Source organism: Staurois parvus, unplaced genomic scaffold (genome assembly GCF_062004578.1).
Source record: "Staurois parvus isolate SC_StPar_1 unplaced genomic scaffold, SC_StPar_1.0 ptg000019l, whole genome shotgun sequence".
NCBI lineage: Eukaryota > Metazoa > Chordata > Amphibia > Anura > Ranidae > Staurois > Staurois parvus.
The window spans coordinates 1,925,557-1,945,994 of NW_028317815.1; the positions used below are offsets into that span (position 1 = coordinate 1,925,557).

At 39.8% G+C, this 20,438-nt stretch overlaps 1 protein-coding gene across 1 annotated transcript in view; it reads right to left on the minus strand.

Annotated features, from left to right (window-relative positions):
* GRM8 (glutamate metabotropic receptor 8) overlaps positions 1-20,438 on the minus strand; it is a 1,278,142-nt gene that overhangs the window by 1,191,358 nt on the left and 66,346 nt on the right. Inside the window, exon 2 of the mRNA XM_089684442.1 lies at positions 8,507-9,338. Coding sequence (XP_089540568.1) covers positions 8,507-9,031 — 525 coding nt within the window. The 5' untranslated portion in view covers positions 9,032-9,338. The remainder of the gene's footprint in view (positions 1-8,506; positions 9,339-20,438) is intronic.

A 20,438-nucleotide genomic window follows, 5' to 3' on the forward strand; every position in this document is an offset into this window, starting at 1 on the left:
CACGGAGGAAGCCATTGCTGTCCAAAAAGAATATTGCAGCACGTTTGAAGTTTCCAAAAGAGCACCTGGATGTTCCACAGCACTACTGGCAAAATATACTGTGGACAGATGAAACCAAGATTGAGTTGTTTGGGAAGAACACACAACACTATGTGTGGAGAAAAAAAGGCACAGCACACTAACATCAAAACCTCATCCCCACTGTAAAACATGGCGGAGGGAGCATCATGGTTTGGGGCTGCTTTGCTGCCTCAGGGCCTGGACGGATTGTTGTCATTGATGGGAAAATGAATTCCAGAGTTTATCAAGACATTTTGCAGGAAAATGTACGACCATCTGTCCACCAACTGAATCTCCGCAGAGGATGGGTGATGCAACAGGACAATGACCCAAAGCATACAAGTAATTCAACAAAACAATGGCTGCAAAAGCACAGAATACACCTTCTGGAGTGGCCCAGTCAGAGTCCTGACCTCAACCCGATTGAAATGCTGTGGCATGACCTTAAGAGAGCGATTCACACCAGACATCCCAAGAATATTGCTACACTGAAATAGTTTTGTGAAGAGGAGTGGTCCAAAATTACTCCAGATCATTGTGCAGGTCTGATCTGCAACTACAGGAAACGTTTGGTTGAGGTTATTGCTGCCAAAGGAGGGTCAACCAGGTATTAAGTCCAAAGGTTCACATACTTTTTCCTCCCTGCACTGTGAATGTTTACATGTTATGTGCAATTAAACCATGGCAACATCTAATGTTTGTGTAGTATTATGTTCAGCAGACTGTGTTCTTCTATTGTTGTGACTTACATGACATTCAGAGCACATTTTATGCCCAATTCATGCAAAACTCCACATAATCCCAAGGGGTTCACATAGTTTTTCTTGCAACTGTAGATAGATAGATAGATAGATAGATAGATAGATAGATAGATAGATAGATAGATAGGCATTGCAATACATAATCTCTTTTGAACATGTACGACTCTACAGGACTGTGTCTGGTCTGCCCTCCCCAAAAATCTGTTGAATTTTCCATTCAAAGATTGAATATCATGCATTTTAGTGAAAAGTTTATAGTAATATAAACATTTGTCAATATATTTAAAGATAGAATATGATGACTTGGCACTAAAAGCATGATAATGCATACTCATATAAAGTTCCCCCTATGTAATCTCCTCTCTTGCCTCGTAATTTATTTATTTATTTATTTTTACACATGAGCTAAAAAAGAGCATTTTTGACTTAAAGAATACTTATTACATTCCCTCCCCAAATTAAAATACTTTCTAAAAGCAGTGAACCTGTAGAATAAAACTATTTCAGCAACTATTTATCAAAGCTAAGTTTTCAGTAAAAAAAAGTTAGAAAATAATAAATAATAATAATAAATTTGAGTGCACACAAACACATATTAATCTCCAATGTTATGTAATGTATAAAAGATGAGATACCAAATACTGTATGTCAGGCCTAAAATTGTATAAGTTGCAAAACGGCAACAGGCTATATCTAAAATAAACTGTAAATATGGCTCTAAAATGACCCCTCTCACTTTGTCATTCATGGAATTATCAAAATATCTGTGTTTAAAGAAAGCACATGCTTTCTTTAAACACATTTACACACTTTACACCTCTGATGAAGACTTGCTTAGAGGTGAAACATGTTGGGTTAAGGGATATTTGTGGTTTTTAATTCATTTTATTTATTTTTAATTTTATGGGCACTTAGTCTATAAAGACAATGTGGATCTAGCTACAGGAGAACTAAGGGAAATATTTATGGACTGGCGGTGATAGTGGGTTGTTAGGAGAGTATTTTTACCAGGCCGGAAAGGGCACTATGCTGTATTTGACTGCAAGTAGGAAGTCAAGCCTCTGAATAGCAACAGTGACCCCTAGCACCAGTCCATGCCTGTGAGTAGTGGGATGTGGTCAGGATACTGACCCTGCCCTGTACACATCTCCACTCAGACAATAAGATTGATCAACCACAGATAAAACTACAACTGCTGTTTGTTGAGGTACTGTGCCTATCTCTGTAAAATGAAGGTAGTTGTATAGATTTTTATATTGTATATATTTTCTATTGTTTCAGATTTATATACTAGTCCTACATTGCCTTAAAAGGCTACACATCAGGCAGTTTTTTTTATGACTTCCTTTTATTTTCCATAATATAGGTTTATATAGCTGTTGAATAAAAGCTAAAGGTTTTAGGTCATAGTAGACTTGGTGCATGGGTTTTGCACAACCTTACTGGAGTTTTTCCAATAGTATTTCCCAAATAGAGTCCAATCTTATAGTATAAGTATACATCAGGTTGTTTTCTATTTATTTGGACTCCTAATATTTGTTGAACACTTGGCATATATTTTTTTTTACTTAAGGGGGGGGCTTTGTGATAGAATTGTGTCGGTGACTGGTCTTCTTTATGGAGACATCCGGGGGTCATTATAGCCCTAATGTCTCCCCTTTACTGCGCCTCAGAAGACAGTATACTGAGTACAGAATGTACTCCATCAAAGTACTCCATAGCCAGACAGAATCTAAAAGATGTAAACTTATAACAGAACGCTTATGGTTTTACACCACAGGGGAGAGATCAGGCGTTGTATTTTTCTTTCATAATTATTGCTCAGTGCCCTAAAACCACTGGGGAGAGAGGGTGCCATTTCTACCTCAGAGGCGATCAAGAAGCTTCACAGCCACCCTGTTCACTTCTACTACAAATTTCAGAGACTGGAGTTTCAATTTAAAACAAACTCATGTTTGCTATAGCAAAGGAAAAAGCCAAATACCCCCCTCCAAATTCCTTGTAGCATTTATACTTACATAGTCTGGCTGAAAAAAGACAAAATTCCATCCAACCAACCATACAAAAAGTTATAATTCTATACCCACAGTTGATCCAGAGGAAGGCAAAAAAACCAGCAAAGCATGATCCAATTTGCTGGGGGCTTCACTATAGTCTTGTGACAACACAGGTCTTCTTCCTCCTCTTTTCCCTCCTGTGGTAGGTGGGTCCTGAATGTTGCAGAGAACAGAATCACATAATAACACGGTTTGTTCTTTGCATCATCCTTTTGGGCTCACAGGTCCAGAAGAGGACTAGATCTCAGAACACTGAATATGTGGGAGCCAGTGACCAAAAGAGCATTGCAGCAAGAGCCCTGAACTCAGGCATATGTGCAGGAGTGTGAAGATGCCACTGCCAGCGAGGAACATTGAACCAATGAAGGACAAGGAGATGTAAGTATTGTGGACCTTAGTTTCAATTTACATTTTATTAGAAACTGGAGTTGGGCTTTAGTGATGACAGAGGCCAAGGTTTGTCTAACACCATAAGATACTTTAAGTTCCCTTTGAATTTATGTTGCCTAATATATGTTTGCAATCTTTCAAATCAGTAATAATCAGTACACAAGTAACATGTAAATTTGAAAGTATTGTGGTTTTATAATGGTTCTTTCTTTATTTAGTATGGTAAGTACAAACATAAAATTGTAAAAAACATTGTTTACTTTTTTCAGTCAGATAAATGAATATTACCTACTTATATATTATTTTATTATATTCAGCCTAAACATTAAGCTTTAAGCTTATTTTTACATGTTTTAGTTTACCTTACCTACTGTTGTAAAAGACCTGTTCTTTACAGAGTTCAGTAGCTCAAGCTGAAATTTACACACAAATAAATATGTTAGAGTAATGATCCACACCTCTCGCTTCCCTTCCTTCTGTATGAGGCCATATAAGGTTTCAATCAGAGACAGTATTGTATGTCTGAAAGTAAATAAAATGTCCTGTGACATCTCTTTATAAAATCCTTGGTGCCAGGGACGGACTGACAACTCATGGGACCCCTGGGCAATAAGGGATCATGGGGCCTCTGTATCCTTGCACACACACAACACACCCAAAAAAGCCTATAAAAAAGGTACCAGTGGCATTTCATGGGGCCCCCTACTGACCCCAGGCCCTCGGGCAGTGCACGAGTGCTTGAATGGTCAGTCCGCCCCTGCTTGGTGCTCAACTGTTTAACAACAGTCAGACACAAGGGCATAGGTAGAACATAAATGTGAGTATTGGTGTTTGTTGGGGGCAATAATTTCCTAAAATGTTCTCTCTTATATGCACTGCTAGCTTTTTGTACAAACTTAAAATTCATCTGGGATCCGTCTTTAAGGGCTGTCCTAAAGGACTTGTGTGTTTGTGACGTGGGTGAGAGGTGCAGTTAAACTGTATTATAGTAGAGAGGAAGAAAGAAGCAATAAGACTGGATTGCAAAGGAGGGGAAAAGAGGAGGCAAAGAGACCTGACTGTGGAAGGGGGAATAAAAGAAATGGAGCTGATAGGGTGAGAGACAGAAAAAGAGATATTTCCCTATTAGGATTTTTATTGGTGGGCCCTGTAGTCAGTGATAGATGCTAAGATTTATATAGCTAGCTGTTCCCTATCTGGACCTGGCCGAAGAAATTCTTCCAGTATTGCATTCTTTTGTGGCTCTCCACATTCAGTAACAACATATCTCAAAGCTACCAATTAAATTGATGCTGGAAAACTTCACTACAGGAGATGGGAGTGCAGGTCTGAACATGTATTCTTCATAATACCCAACAGCTGTCACCGACTGCAGGTCCTATTCTGATTAAGACTCAAATATTCACTTGGCTGGGGTACAAGCCAGCATATCTTCACCCAGCGAGATATGGGGAAATGTCTTTTCCTTCACTGGTTGGTGGACAGTGGCTTATTTCTGCTCCCTGTTCCAGCCTTACCACTGTATGTCCAAATATACAGGCACAATCAATATCAAATGGATAGTAAGGCAAATTTTGGCAACTTTGCCTTTGGTACTGGCCATAAGCCAAGCCAAACTATTTTAGCAAAAAGGCATAATTTGCATACACATTCAGCACATTCAACACCTAGTTATCATGTAAAACTACAGTTCTTTATACAAAGAAAATTTGTGATTTAATTTTAGAAACACAACATGCCTCATTTCGCTATGACTGCTTGCAACCAGTCTGATTCAAACTCACAGCAAAAAAACAGTAGAAGACAACTTTAATCCAATTAGTTGCTCTGAGTAAACTATACAAACTCTTTTTTAAGCTTTACTGAAGCAAATAAAAGAACAAAATACTAGAGGGTAGTGTTTTTGCATGACTCCTCTGCCAAAAAAATTCTACATCTTGCTCCTAGCTTTTTCATTTTGTGTATACTGCCTCTGACTCGTGTAGCAGAGTGTGCACCCCGACTCATTCCCAGCTCAGATGTCTCACTTCTGCAGAATCGCACAGCACACTAAGAGGTAAGTGTGATGTAATGTGCAAGTATTCTTTGCATACTTGCACATTAATGTAATAGCAAACTCTACAAACTGCAAAATTGTACTTTAAAATTAACCTGTCATGTCCTGCAAATTATACAAATAAAATTACTGTCAAATGTGGAAGTTTATACCGACCACAGAAACATCATCAGGAACAAAAGAAATTATCTGATGACAAACACAGGTGCTTTGCCTATAATTTACTCATGATGTTTGCTTATACTCTTCATGACAATTGACAAATGAGTCCCAGTGGGGATTATTTATAGAACTAGATGAAAGGTATAAAGTAAAGGTGCTACCCACAGCAAAAATCAAATACCATGTTTGACTTTCCTACTTTTGTGTTAAAGAAAGGAAACACACAGATTATTGGTTGGTACTGGGGACATTGGCTACATTTTCCTTTACCCTCAATTTCCATACATGATTTTCAATATGCTGCAAACTTTTCAGAAGTTATTTCGTGTTTTTTTTATATATATATTTCTGTTGCGAAATAACTTCAAAAATTAGATGTATGTTTGCTGCAGTGAATTCCAGTTGTGATTATAATGAAATAGCTGGTTGCAGGCAGAAAACAAGACGTTATCTATTAAAGCAGAGTCTATGAGCCATGTTCTTTGTTACAGCAAGCTAAGCCGGAAAGGCTGGCAAAATGTGCCTCGAAACATTCTAGCATTCCAAGTTATGAGGTAGAAACCTTAGAGTATATCAACGGTAAATAGACACAGACTAGCAGGAGCCAAAGTATGTCCTATTCCTTTCATTGAGATCCACATCAGCTTCCTATTTCATTATAACAGCCACAGTAGACATTGTGTATTAAATTACAGCATGCGGGGATACCTAAAATTACAGTGTTCTAGCAATTATTGATTCATAACCTTAGCCATTCAAGATACACTCTGAATTCCACTGTCATCTGAAATACATCATGACAGATAACACTGTTTTTATGTTTAAAAACAAATTAATCCATATACCTTAGTAATTGTTTGATGACTGCAGTATAATCACGGGTTACTCCTAAAGTATATTTCCATCTTAGATAAAAATATTTAAATACATAAAAATAATTTATTCAAAATGATTACCTTTCTTTGAAGAAGGATCCTGCACATAATATGTAGGCAGCATGTATTGTACAGAATAACTTGCAATTTGCTTATTTAGTTACATTTGAGGGATGGATTGTATTAAAACTATGATATCATATAATGCAGAACCCACACCTTGATTTTCCTAACCCTTTAATAGGACTAACAGTGTACATATCTAGCTCACAACTGACAAAGAGGATCTGCCAGAATAGTAGAGACAGGGTTAACTAGGGTAAACATAACACTGGAAGGCTCTCATAAACATTTCATAGAAGGGGAAAGTTAAGTAGGATTTTTCCATATTGGCCTTTTAAGAAAAGAGTGAGTGGCCACTTTTAGGTACTTTTTGTTCTGTTGTGTGAATTGAAAAACATAACAAGCGTAAAGTAGGTACTATCCTAATGTGGATGCAAAGACACAACTGCACTTTAAATTATCTATATTTAAACTGTACCTACAGTATTTTGTCTTTGAAAATGGTAAATTGACCCAGACTGTACAGTAGGGATCTACAGGTGTCTGGACACATCTGAAATAGGATTCAAAAGGCGTAAACCCTTGGGGAACCTATTCTGCACATTCTAGCCAGAGCTTCCACAATTGCATTATTTTTAATTCCCTTCAACGTCCACCCATTGGCCTCTACGTATGAGTGGCATCTCCACAGTCCAGTACATGGTTGGAAAAGGGGCTGGACACAGGTGTTAGTATGCTGCTTGGAATTTTAGTTTGATTTTGAACCTACTAGGAACTCTGGAAACTTCATGAAAGCAACCAGAAGTGCCTTATATATGCTTTGAGAGCACTTTATTTGGTTAAAAGATGATACATTTTTTATTCAGCTTAGTTAGTACAGATATATGCAGATCTTGGGTTTGCACTTTAATAGGAAATGCTAAAATCTTGTGCCTAACAGTACATAACTCTCACAGTTCAGCATCTCTAAGCCCCATGCTATAGCTACAAACATAAAAATATTCAAAAAGTACCCCTTTAGGCTGAACTCTATCTGTCACTATTTGCTAGTGCCTAGTAATGTACATATATAACTATTCCACCTTGCATCTTCCATCATAGTGTATGCATGCAGATTATAGCTTGGAAAGTGGCGCACTGGCAAAAAGCACACTCAGAAAAAAACTTTAAAAGTTGGCATACTTATGAGAGAGTAAGAAGCTGTATATAAACAAAATTATGTGATTGCTGCACATCAGGCTAAATAGTTGCAAACCATTTTATACTAGAAGTTTGCTTTATGCAAGGCTTCATAATTCTAAAGAGAATATTACATTTATTCTGCTCAGGCAAAATTATAATAAAAAAGTGAAGACAAACATTTAAGAAAAATATTACTGAAGCAATACTAGCCCATCCCTTGGTTATTACTAAAGTCTGAATTATTCTTTAAATAGGAAAAACGAACCCAAGCTGTAATAGTACACATCCGTTTTTCATATAAACACTGTGAATCATGAAAAGAGGTGTCGATAACTTTTTAATATGCCATCACACATCTGAAAGATGTGATACTTTTGCTTATGACACAGTTGCTATAAAAATAAATTACACAGAGGTTATAAGAGTATTACATTTGACTCATGCATCATAAAGGATCCTCATTTAATCTACATATCTCTGTCTGGCACAACGCACACAATGTTCTTTACTGGCTTTATTGATCAATGTATTTTGTTAATGGTGTTACTTGTTTGGATGAGGTTATAAGAGGAACTGAAAAACATATCTTGTTGCAGAAATCTTTTCAAGAAGTACAAAATGACTATGTGTCACCAGATTAGATTCACTTGCTACAATGATGATTTCAGCACTAACAGGGGGAAATGGGTCATTAAAACAAGAAAGTGAGAATGCAAAGGCTCCTGGCAGACAAACATTTCATTTACTTCAGTATTCTACTAACACATGCTGCTTCAGAGCTTGGCAATGTAAACCATTAAAAGAAGCATGCTTTGCATAAATTATCCTGCTTCAAGGAAAGAGTCAGTTAGTCATAGACAAAGCTCTTCGAAACACTGGCTTTAGCAAAAATAATCTTACCTTAAATAGCCTTAATATATTAGCAACCATAATGGATACAGAACTCGCTGCAGCTCCTATTACTGCAGAAATTCTGTCTGGCTTGGTGAAAATTGGCGAATCCCCATTGGCGCATCTGACATCAGTAGCATCTTTTTCTATTAAAGCTTGCACAAACGTTAGGGATTGCTCCAGTGCATATGTATCCCTTGAGCAGGTGTCAAGGATGCGGACCCCTAATGTAATGTTTGGAAGAAGGTCCGGGTCTTTGTTTATCTGATCTACAGCATACATCATTGCTTCCAGTCTATGGATCCCTTTTTCTTTTTTAAGTTCCCCGCAAGGCACCCCTCGTTCTCCTCTTGCATGGACTGGAAAGAGGCCACCAAGTATAATGTCCCCTTCTACTCGAATGGAGTGGGCATATTCCTGGCCAACAGCTGCTTGCATCAAGGTAAAAATGTAGTACAAGTGGATAGCCATTGACATTATGCAATGACCAGACTTGAGCTGTTTTCTCTCTAAAACCATGCTTGCTGAAGACATATTCAAGATCCACAATACAATGTAGCAATTTTTTATACAACAATGTAGACCTTTTTAATCCACACTTATTAGATACTACCATCAGTGCCCATGAAGTCACAAAAATAGGCCTGTTTAGCACATAACCAGCAGTTTTCTCAGAAAGCCACAGATCTGTAATTAGCACATCAAGTTTAATGTAGTACATTCGCCATGTGCAATATTAGAAGAGGAAAAGTTACTTTATTGGTTAAGTCCTTCAATAATTCAGAGTAAATAATCCACCTCCAAATCATATCTTTTTACTGGCTCGTTATATAAAGTCCACCTGAAAAAGAAAGAAGACAAAAAAACATGTTTGAATATTTGAATTTGTCTTCCGGATACGCATAATATGCAGCCAGCATTGCTTAAGCAAACAAACTGAAAGAACAGATGTAAATGCACTCTAAATTCACCATGACTCATTTCCTGCACTGCATACCTTGGCTAATTCAGGTCAGTGGCCATGAAAACAATATCAAATGTGATTCAGACAAAAATGAACAATATTACACGTCATTAGCTAAAATGAATGATCTCTGTACTGTGCAGTAGTGTTTAAAATGCACTTTACAGCAATAAACATGCCTATTTTCATATAGATCATAGTTCACAACTACAGAAAGCCAAATCACAATTTCCAGATATAATTCACCCCAGAAATGTTCAGACAGATGCAAATGCTGATGAAGAAATTGTCTTTCAAAAATGGGTGGAGATTGAATGGTTCCCAAGCTAGATGTCATTGCAGGGCCAGAAAATGTAAAAAGAAAAGTGACTTTGTGCATGAAAGAAATAGAAGAAGCCATTTTAGGCTAATGTAGTCTGAAAATTGATGGCAGTATTCTTCTGACATGTAATTTAGTAAATGTGTCACCTTCTTATGTGTTTACTTCATTTTACTCAACTTGCAATTTATGTTTTTACTTACAATAAACAACTAATGTTGATATTTCCAGTTCACATGCTATGAGAACCTAAATATACACTGCCATGTGCATTTAGTCCCTAGGCACCCAAATGAACCATCTGCTTATTTCCTTTCCAATATCAGTAATTTAACAAAAAAAAAAAAGGTTGGCTCCAAATATCCACGTCTTAGATGACAATACAGTTTTTAAAATGTTTAAAATGTATCTTTTGCAGGGGTATTCCTTTTTTAGTGGAGTGTGGAAGGCCCACTTGTTGACCTTACTCTATTTTGTTGCCTAATAAAGGCTTTAATGTTAAGGATCTTTTTAAGCAGTAAAGAAAGCTAGCCCAGCACTGCTAGACTGTATAGCTGGCCATACAATACTAATTATTATTATTATACAGTATTTATATAGCGCTAAAAGGTTTGCTCAGCGCTGTACATTATAGCGGGGGACAGAACATGAGACAATACAGTAACAAAACAAAACACGAGGGGTTCAAGGGCCCTGCTCTTTCGAGCTTACAATCTAATTGTTTCATTCAAGCAGCTTGCTGAACAAAAAAAACTGAGCCAATTTCCCCATCTACACATTTAAGGTGAATGGGGAAATCCTCCATGCCTGCGTCTTTGTAATCTGATAATGGGATCCCCCATCAGGGGAGAGGTACACAGAGCAAAATTCAGCTGGTTCCTGTTGAACAGGCCAAATTTTGATCCATGTATGGCCAGTCTAAATTAATCAACCAGCTCTAGATCACTCCCATGTGGAAAGGGGTGTCCAAATTTTCAATGAAAGTAAACAAACAAAAAATAAATAAATACATTTTAACATTTACAGCAAAATATTTCAGGAGAGAAAATGCAAAAACAAGAAAGGAGCTACAATCCCAATTTAGGTATTCTCAGCTGGTTCCTAATTTATCTACAGCCACATAGGCAATTTAACCTGTTTTGGTCATCTTTTTTGACAAGTACTAGGACAAAAAAGAAACACATTAGTTGGATTTAAAAAATCTCTACTATTAAATCCAGATCCAGTCTCCAATGTAAACAGCCACATTACAAGCAAATGTGTTTGCCACCAAAAAAGCAAAACAAGAGCCCACTAACAAAGGTACAGTTTGAGCACACAGACTTGTCAACAGACATCAGTACACTGATTTGCGAATTGGAAGATTTCCGACTATTTTCAGAATATCTTCAGCAAAATGTTTTCAAGCTTTTGCTAATCATACAATATAGGATCAAACAGTATTTTAAACTAAAATATATAACTACTTTTAATTTAAATGCATTAGTTTCATTTTTGCATTATATTTGGTTACTTTTGCATTATTTTGGCTACTCTTCTACTAGGTTTACCATTCATTCCAACCTCAGCTATGGGTATCTTTTTCCAATCAGATAGAAGAAGTTAAAGGAGAAGTAGGGTCTAAAGCCTGCTGTTGGCTGATGTCATTTAGCCAGTCTAGGCTCTGGAAAGACTCTGACTTTAAAGTCAGGATCCACCCAGATGCCTGGACCAGCAGCTGTCTCAGCCTCTCAGTGAGCCACTGAGTGCCTGAGCCAGCCGCACCCACCCCTCCACAGCTCAGCGCTCCGGTGAGTGCTGAAGGGGCAGAGCAAATTGCTGATGACTGAGAATCACTGGTTCTCTACTCAGTGAAGACCTAGAACTGAGCAATCAGTCTTTGATTGGTCAGCTCTCAACAGTGGAGGACAGCTGCTGCTGGGATTGGTGCTGCAGTCATCCAGGTGAGTATAGCTGGATTTTTTTTATTCCCACACTCCTCTTTTAAAGTATAGCTTATGGCAAAACGTTTCTTTATTTTAAATAGAGTGGTGAGGGATTATAACCACTGTTGGGTTATTACTGCTGTCTGTGTCAATGTTAAAGAATTCACTCTCTCTAACTATCACAATCATCAATGTCAATGGGAATTAAACTTAGGGTAAATCCGAAATGTATAGTTATCACCAGAATAGGAATGAAGAGAATTATTCCAATGGGGACACTTGTTCCTGTGACAACTGTCTAAGAGTAGATATCTATCACATTGGAAAAGTATCCTCTCACTTCCTGTTGAGTCTAGAAAAAAGCAAGTAATAAGGAATCAGATGGAAAAGAAAACTTGACAGCATTTTCCACCCTCCCCTACACTAATCAAAATGAAAAAAGTTTTAGATATACTTAGGCTAAGGAAGATGACTATGTAAAGAGAAAGAGTCTAACATTTCCACCTTCACATAATTAATTAATTTCCCAAAATTAAATAGTAATAAGATAAAAAAAAACTAAATTATATATATATATATATATATATACCATGCCAATTTTAGGGCTGAAATCAATTACTAAAAACGAATTTACTGAGACGACTGTATGATATCAGTTACGGTGTCACATAGCTCAACAATAAACAGCACAGATTCACATCACCACAGTTATATGTGGCTAATTAAAATACATAGTAATGTTGGAGAATATTGTTTTAGTGTCTAGGCATCAATCAAATGTAATTTTTGTAAAACTCAGGCAGTGCAACTAAAATTCACCAAGGTAGTTTAGCCTTAAAATCTAACTTAATAGGAAATTAACTTAGCTTTGTAGGAATGGAAAATAATTTAATCCCGTTAGTAAATCACCTCACAGCATAATGTTTTTCTCTCATCTCCAGTATTGTCATACCCAATGACAGCTTAATGGATTATTGCTATTATGCTGTATAATCACCTGTGTATTATTTGTGGATGTAGTTATATGGCATAACTGCATGTGCTTGCATATAAATTTTTAATATTTTCTTTCTTTCTAGTTGTCTCCTAACATAACATGCCCAGAGCAAATAATGACATTGACAAATGCTCCAAATATATTTTCATGACATTTTTAGAATTGTACTAATATAATCTATAAAACACAAACTAACAAAATTTCTCAAAATTATTATTATTAAAAATTTTTATAAATGTATTACAGACTTTATTATGGAATATGACATTATTTGTTAAACTAAACAATCAATTACAACAACACATATTTTTATCAGATGGAGGGGTTTCCCTTGAGGTAGTCATAACATTTTATGCACCAATTCCTACAGTTATCACTGCAGTTTAAAACACATCTTCGTAGATGGGAATTAATTATTTCTACTTTTTTTTAATGTAAATTTCCCAAGATACATGGACTACTTTTTTAACCTTCAGAAAAAAACAAATTCTAGAAGCTTTTATTTCCTACTGTCAACTACACATTGTAAGTATTTGTTTTCAACACAGATGAGAGGTTTCTAGACCCTACAAGTTAAGTCCCTTAAGTTATCATACTATATTGTACTTTAGCACAACCTAAAGTATAATAATTCTGTTTTTTCCTGTATTGTGCATGTCTGTGCACTTTCTCTGCCTCCTGTCAGCTAATATACATACTTTTTCCTTGTTATCTATTTGCTTGTAACTGGATGTAATCTGTGTCTTTGCCCATTTACCTGTACCTCATCTCAGAAATTCATTAGGATTTTCTTTTCTCTAATGATTGGTGTAGCTGTGACCATAGTTTAACTAGTGTGTGTTTTGTCTGCTTCTGAATCCACTACCCAATACTTAAGTGTATGCCAGTTTCTGATTTATGATTTCATGTTAATAATTCCTGTGTTGGGCCATAGCCATCCGTTTTATGGGGTCATGTTTTGTCTCAGCCTTTGGATCTTGTGGCCTGGTCTGTCCTGGTTTGCCTTTGGCTTTTTATCCTCACCTTTTTATGCATATGCTCAATATATGGAGCCAAGTGTAAACTTTCCCCAATACTGTTTGATCTGATAGTCTAAATATCAACTCAATTATCAGCTACTTTACATCTGCTTTTAAATGGATTGTGTTATTACCCAGGTATTATGCACAATGATTGCTACATTGATAAACAAGCCCAGCCTGTCACTAGTTCCAGACATTGATCTGAATGCACCTCTTAGTTTTGATACTTTTCCTGTCCACCTATCTGTAGCCATCAGACTGCAACCTGGGAGTGCCATTCAGCTAAGTCCATAAAGCAAGGTGAACACTTGGCTGGCACTGGATTTTGACCCATTGCCCTCTGATATTGGCACAGAATAAACATCTACTCTTGTCTGATTAGATCTTCAAAACTCTAGTTTCTGTTTCCATCCATCCTCTAATTACCACAAGATGTTTGCGTATCTAAATTGCCTATATATGATCAACAGTCCCCTTTATCTCATGAAAATTAGAGAAATTGTTGCACTATAATACTAACACGTATTATGCTTTAGTTTTACACATGATCAGTAATGATGATAACAAGGAAGAATATGATGCCAGTGTTAATATTGCAACTGAGGTGTAACTGCAAATAATAAAAAGGTGAGAGTGAATACTTTTGGTAGATTTGCATATCTCAGTAAAGGTGAAAACTGCCATGGCTAGGCAAATCTTTTACCAAGAAAAACAGGTGGTAAGACATCTGCCCATGTTTTAACAACTGTTGAGCAGCTTAGGTGCTCTGCAATCTTTGAATTAATTTGGCCAGTTTATGGATGCAGCATTCAACATTGTTCATGCATCAAGCAAAAGAGGAAACTGTATCTATCTCTTATCCAAGAGATTATCCAACATTCTGGAAAATGTCTGTATTCAATAACATTTGCTTATGATTATCTGACCTCTACACAGCCCAGTATTTCAAACAATCCCAAAATCAGGTGTAAATTTAACTCTACTAACGATTTGTATGAACAGCCTAGGAGTGAACAGTATATATGAATTAAAAAAAAAATCCTAAACACAACTACATAAATTCATACAAGAACAAATGTTACCTAGCTGGTTGTTGATCCATTACTTTTGAATGCCATGTACAGCACACTGTTTTATAGATTATGCAAAATAAAGAATAGAACAGATAATATGGATTTTTTTTTTGTCTGCACCAAGGAAGAAATATGTGACCCAGTTTGCACCAACCAGGTACATCCCAAATCATCTTCAATTTTTCCTACATTAAATTCATCATGACTATTAGAAAATGTCCACAGCTTGAATAATCACGAGTCATTTTACCTGTGTGACCACGATGCAAAGAGATAAACTGATTTTGTAAACTTTTTATACAACCAGTACATGATTACTTAGTCGAAAACGAAACAATGCAGTAATAAGCACAGTGGCCTTCTATTCCCTTCACTCAAATAGGCCATTAGCTGCCCTAGGGCAAGCACTACTTGGTAAGTATCTTATCTCTTCACTGTCAAAATAGCTTGCAATAACTGCAGACCACAGTGTTTAGAAATATTAACTACTTCATATCTACAAACATTGTGCCCCTCTCTGAGCAGAGCATTTTTGTGGCTTCCAAAATGCTTTGATTTTGAGCTAGATAACTTTTCAGTTTTCTAGTGTGTCATGAAAAAATATGCATTACTTTTTTCTGACAGGTAAGCATTCATTTGGTAAAATACATTATTACATCTAATTTAAAATTATAGAGATATTAGAAATAAACAGGGAAAAATAAAGATAAATATGTTGTGTACATATTTTTATGCAGTTTGCATATTCCTAGATGCTTATCCTAAATAGTCTTCTGAGTTTTAGTACTCCCCCATACTCGTTTCTATTAAAATAAATGGAGATCATTGTGCACATACGATGAAGTTGCAGAACTGAATATAAAGATGCTTATGAAGAGGCTATAATAAATTAAAACTCTTAAATTTCCCACATGAAAAGTCAACCTTTCACCCTTGAAAGTGCATGAACCAATTACCTTTTCATAATCTACAAACATATACCATAGTCTCATATAATCAACATAATGTCCATCAAAAAGTCCCACATACAAAAAAGTCCAAAATAAAGTCCAGAAATTATAAACTTATAAAATGTGCAAATACTCCTCACTTCTTCAATCTTCCAACTGTGACAATTAGAGATGAGCGAATTATTCAAAAATTCGGTTCGGCTGATTCGCCGAATTCGCGGAATAAATTTGCTTCGAGCCGAATATATTCGCTGCGAATTTAACTTATAAAAAGGGTGTTTCTAGGCTTCAGAGAGCCTTTATATTAGTGCAGAACACTGTACCTTTAATTTAAATGCCCTTGGAGTCTGCTGGGGAAGAGAAATAGTACTGTCAGTCAGTATGACATGCAGATGAGTGCCGTCGATCTTAGAATCACCGCACACTTCACTCATTTGGGCAGTCACGGGGCCAAAACCAGAGTGTGGAGCCACAGTGTGGCGGTGGAGGCAGCAGCAATGGGAGGCCATACAGCCCCCTTTGACAAAATGGAACCCACCAGCAGTGTGAGGAGACCTGAAAGTGGCACATGGCAGAGTGTGGCGATGGAGACAGCAGCAATGGGAGGCCGTACAGGGACCCATGACACACTCTGGACCTGGCAGCAGCATGAGGAGGCGGTACAGGGGCCCATGACAGATTACGGGCCTGGCAGCAGCATGAGGAGTCGGTACGGGGGCCCATGGCAGATTACGGGCCTGGCAACAGCATGAGGAGGCGGTACAGGGGCCCATGGCAGAGTGGCGGAGCGTAAGCAGCTAAAATTGAAGGCCATACAGAGGCCTATGTTAAAAAGTCCCCCCAGCAGCAGCGTGGGGAGACGACTATCAAGAGTCCAAAGGCAGAGTGGCGGAGCAGAAGCAGCTTCAATTGAAGGCCATACACAGGCCTAGGTTTAAAAGTCCCTCACAGTTAATTCCAATAACGAACTCTACTCCTCCGTGCAATCTACTTACGAGACCCTGGGCAGGTCTGGGTCCAATTTGTGGTAGAGACTGGTTTTGTTCAGCCATGCTTGAGCGAGTAATAACAGGTCTGTGCTGCCCTTTGGTGTCTGGCTTAATGCGCACAACACTGAACGTCCCAGCGTTTGTCAACGATTTTCCGTTAAGTGATGCAAACCCGCTGAACCACGTTTATGAGGAGCCGGTACAGGGGGCCATGAATCAGTATGGACCTGGCAGCAGCGTGAGCAGACGACAGAGGCACATGGCGCAGGGTGGCGGTGTAGGCAGCATTATTCTGAAGCCATACACAGGCCTAGGTTAAAAAGCGGAAGCCGTCAGCAGCGTGAGCAGACGACAGAGACACATGGCGCAGGGTGGCGGTGGATGCAGCAGTATTCGGAAGCCAAACACAGGCCTCGGTTAAAAAGCAGAAGCCGTCAGCAGCGTGAGCAGACGACAGAGGCACATGGCGCAGGGTGGCGGTGGAGGCAGCAGCAATGAAAGGCCATACAGCACCCTATCACAAAATGGAACCCACCAACAGTGTAAGGAGACCTGAAAGTGGCACATGGCAGAGTCTGGCGATGAAGTCAGCAGCAATGGGAGGCCGTACAGGGACCCATGACACACTCTGGACCTGGCAGCAGCAAGAGGAGGCGGTACAGGGGCCCATGGCAGAGTGGCAAAGCGTAAGCAGCTTAAATTGAAGGCCATACAGAGGCCTATGTTAAAAAGTCCCCCCAGCAGCAGTGTGGGGAGACGACTATCAAGAGTCCAATGGCAGAGTGGCGGAGCAGAAGCAGCTTCAACTGAAGGCCATACACAGGCCTAGGTTAAAAAGTCCCCCCAGCAGCAGCGTGGGGAGACGACTATCAAGAGTCCAATGGCAGAGTGGCGGAGCGGAAGCAGCTTCAATTGAAGGCCATACACAGGCCTAGGTTAAAAAGTCCCCCCAGCAGGAGTGTGGGGAGACGACTATCAAGAGTCCAATGGCTGAGTGGCGATCCGGGAAGTCAGCGTTGTGATTGCAGATGCAATGCAGAGATTCTATGAGGTGATGCCGTGGGTGCGAAGAAGATCATATACCGTCGTGCTTCCATCCATAAGACGGAACAACCTGCGAACCGGGAGCTTTATTGCCCTGACCCGCTGAGCAGCTTCTGGGATACCCAAGAGGCCCATGGCAGAGTGGCGGAGCGTAAGCAGCTTCAATTAAAGACCATACAGAGGCCTATGTTAAAAAGTCCCCCCAGCAGCAGCGTGGGGAGACGACTATCAAGAGTCCAATGGCAGAGTGGCGGAGCGGAAGCAGCTTCAATTGAAGGCCATACACAGGCCTAGGTTAAAAAGTCCCCCCAGCAGCAGTGTGGGGAGACGACTATCAAGAGTCCAATGGCTGAGTGGCGATCCGGGAAGTCAGCGTTGTGATTGCAGATGCAATGCAGAGATTCTATGAGGTGATGCCGTGGGTGCGAAGAAGATCATATACCGTCGTACTTCCATCCATAAGACGGAACAACCTGCGAACCGGGAGCTTTATTGCCCTGACCCGCTGAGCAGCTTCTGGGATACCCAAGAGGCCCATGGCAGAGTGGCGGAGCGTAAGCAGCTTCAATTAAAGGCCATACAGAGGCCTATGTTAAAAAGTCCCCCCAGCAGCAGCGTGGGGAGACGACTATCAAGAGTCCAATGGCAGAGTGGCGGAGCGGAAGCAGCTTCAATTGAAGGCCATACACAGGCCTAGGTTAAAAAGTCCCCCCAGCAGCAGTGTGGGGAGACGACTATCAAGAGTCCAATGGCTGAGTGGCGATCCGGAAAGTCAGCGTTGTGATTGCAGATGCAATGCAGAAATTTTATGAGGTAATGCCGTGGGTGCAAAGAAGATCATATACCATCGTACTTCCATCCATAAGACGGAACAACCTGCGAACCGGGAGCTTTATTGCCCTGACCCGCTGAGCAGCTTCTGGGATACCCAAGAGTTTGGCTTCTGTGGGGAATATGGTTGAAAACTGAAACTTAAAGGCATGTTGACGGAAGGGCACCAGTGTCAGTGCTCCGGAGGGAATATAGCTTCAAAGCTGACACTTAAAGGTATATCGACGGTCAGAGACCACAGGAAGTGGAGCTTGCATCTTAAATCGACTGAATGTGGCAGACGTGAAACGTCTACGGGCCGTATATGAAACGGGTTCTTCCTCTTTCTGGAATAAGTGTTGGAAATGGCCACTCTTTTTGGTGTGGCGTTTTGTCTATTTAATTCCGATAACGGACTCTACTCCTCCGTGCAATCTAGTTACGAGACCCTGGGCAGGTCTGGGTCCAATTTGTGGTAGAGACTGGTTTTGTTCAGCCATGCTTGAGCGAGTAATAACAGGTCTGTGCTGCCCTTTGGTGTCTGGCTTAATGCGCACAACACTGAACGTCCCAGCATTTGTCAACGATTTGCCGTTAAGTGATGCAAACCCGCTGAACCACGTTCAGGAGGAGCCGGTACAGGGGGCCATGAATCAGTATGGACCTGGCAGCAGTGTGAGGAGACCCGAAAGTGGCACATGGCGCAGGGTGGCGGTGGAGGCAGCAGTATTCGGAAGACATACACAGGACTAGTTTAAAAAGCGGAAGCCGTCAGCAGCGTGAGCAGACGACAGAGGCACATGGCGCAGGGTGGCGGTGGAGGCAGCAGTATTCGGAAGCCATACACAGGCCTAGGTTAAAAAGCGGAAGCCGTCAGCAGCGTGAGCAGACGACAGAGGCACATGGCGCAGGGTGGCGGTGGAGGCAGCAGTATTCGGAAGCCATACACAGGCCTAGGTTTAAAACTGGAACCCAGCAGCGTGAGCAGACGACAAAGACGCACATGGCAGAGGATGGATCTGGCAGCAGTATGAGAAGGCGGTACAGGGGCCCGTGGCACAGTGTGGTGATGGGGGCTACAGCAACTGGATGCCAGAAAGTGGCCGATAGGGCTATATACTGCATGGAATTATAAAGTTGTAAAGACAGCGGCCTATAAGGCTATACACACTATAACAATCATGACTTGATTGACCATTGGCCTATAAGGCTATACACAGCATGAATATCATGACTTATTCTGAGAGTGGTTTGGAAGGCTATATACAAAAAGTAATTCATGAGCTGTCCGGACAGCGGACAATAAGTACATATATACAAATCAATTCATCAGCTGTCCAGCCAGCGGCCTCAAAGGCGACACATATAGAAAGCAATTCATGAGCTGTTCAGACAGCGGCCTCTAAGGCGACAGATATACAAAGCAATTCCCGAGGTGTTCAGGGAGCGGCCTGAACGGCTAGGTTATTACTAAATATATTTTTGTGGCCAAACATCGGCCTATAAATAGATGTCTACACAGTGACAAAAAATTATGTCGCCAGACAGCGGCCCCTAAGGCGACAGATATACAAAGCAATTCCCGCGAGCGCACAGGGCCCACAGTGTCTGAGGATGGACGTTGGCGCAGAAAGGCAGAGACCAACTGACTACATAGGTGGTTTTTATAGTACTTTATTTTGGCCTCCCTCTCAGCAGGTGTGAAAAAGGCCACCATTTTTGAACGGTAGCGAGGGTCCAACAAGGTGGGCAGCCAAAAGTCATCCCTCTGTCTGATGGTTATTATTCGGCTGTCGCTACGCAAGCAACCGAGCATGCTATGGGCCATTTGTGCCAAGGAATGCGAGG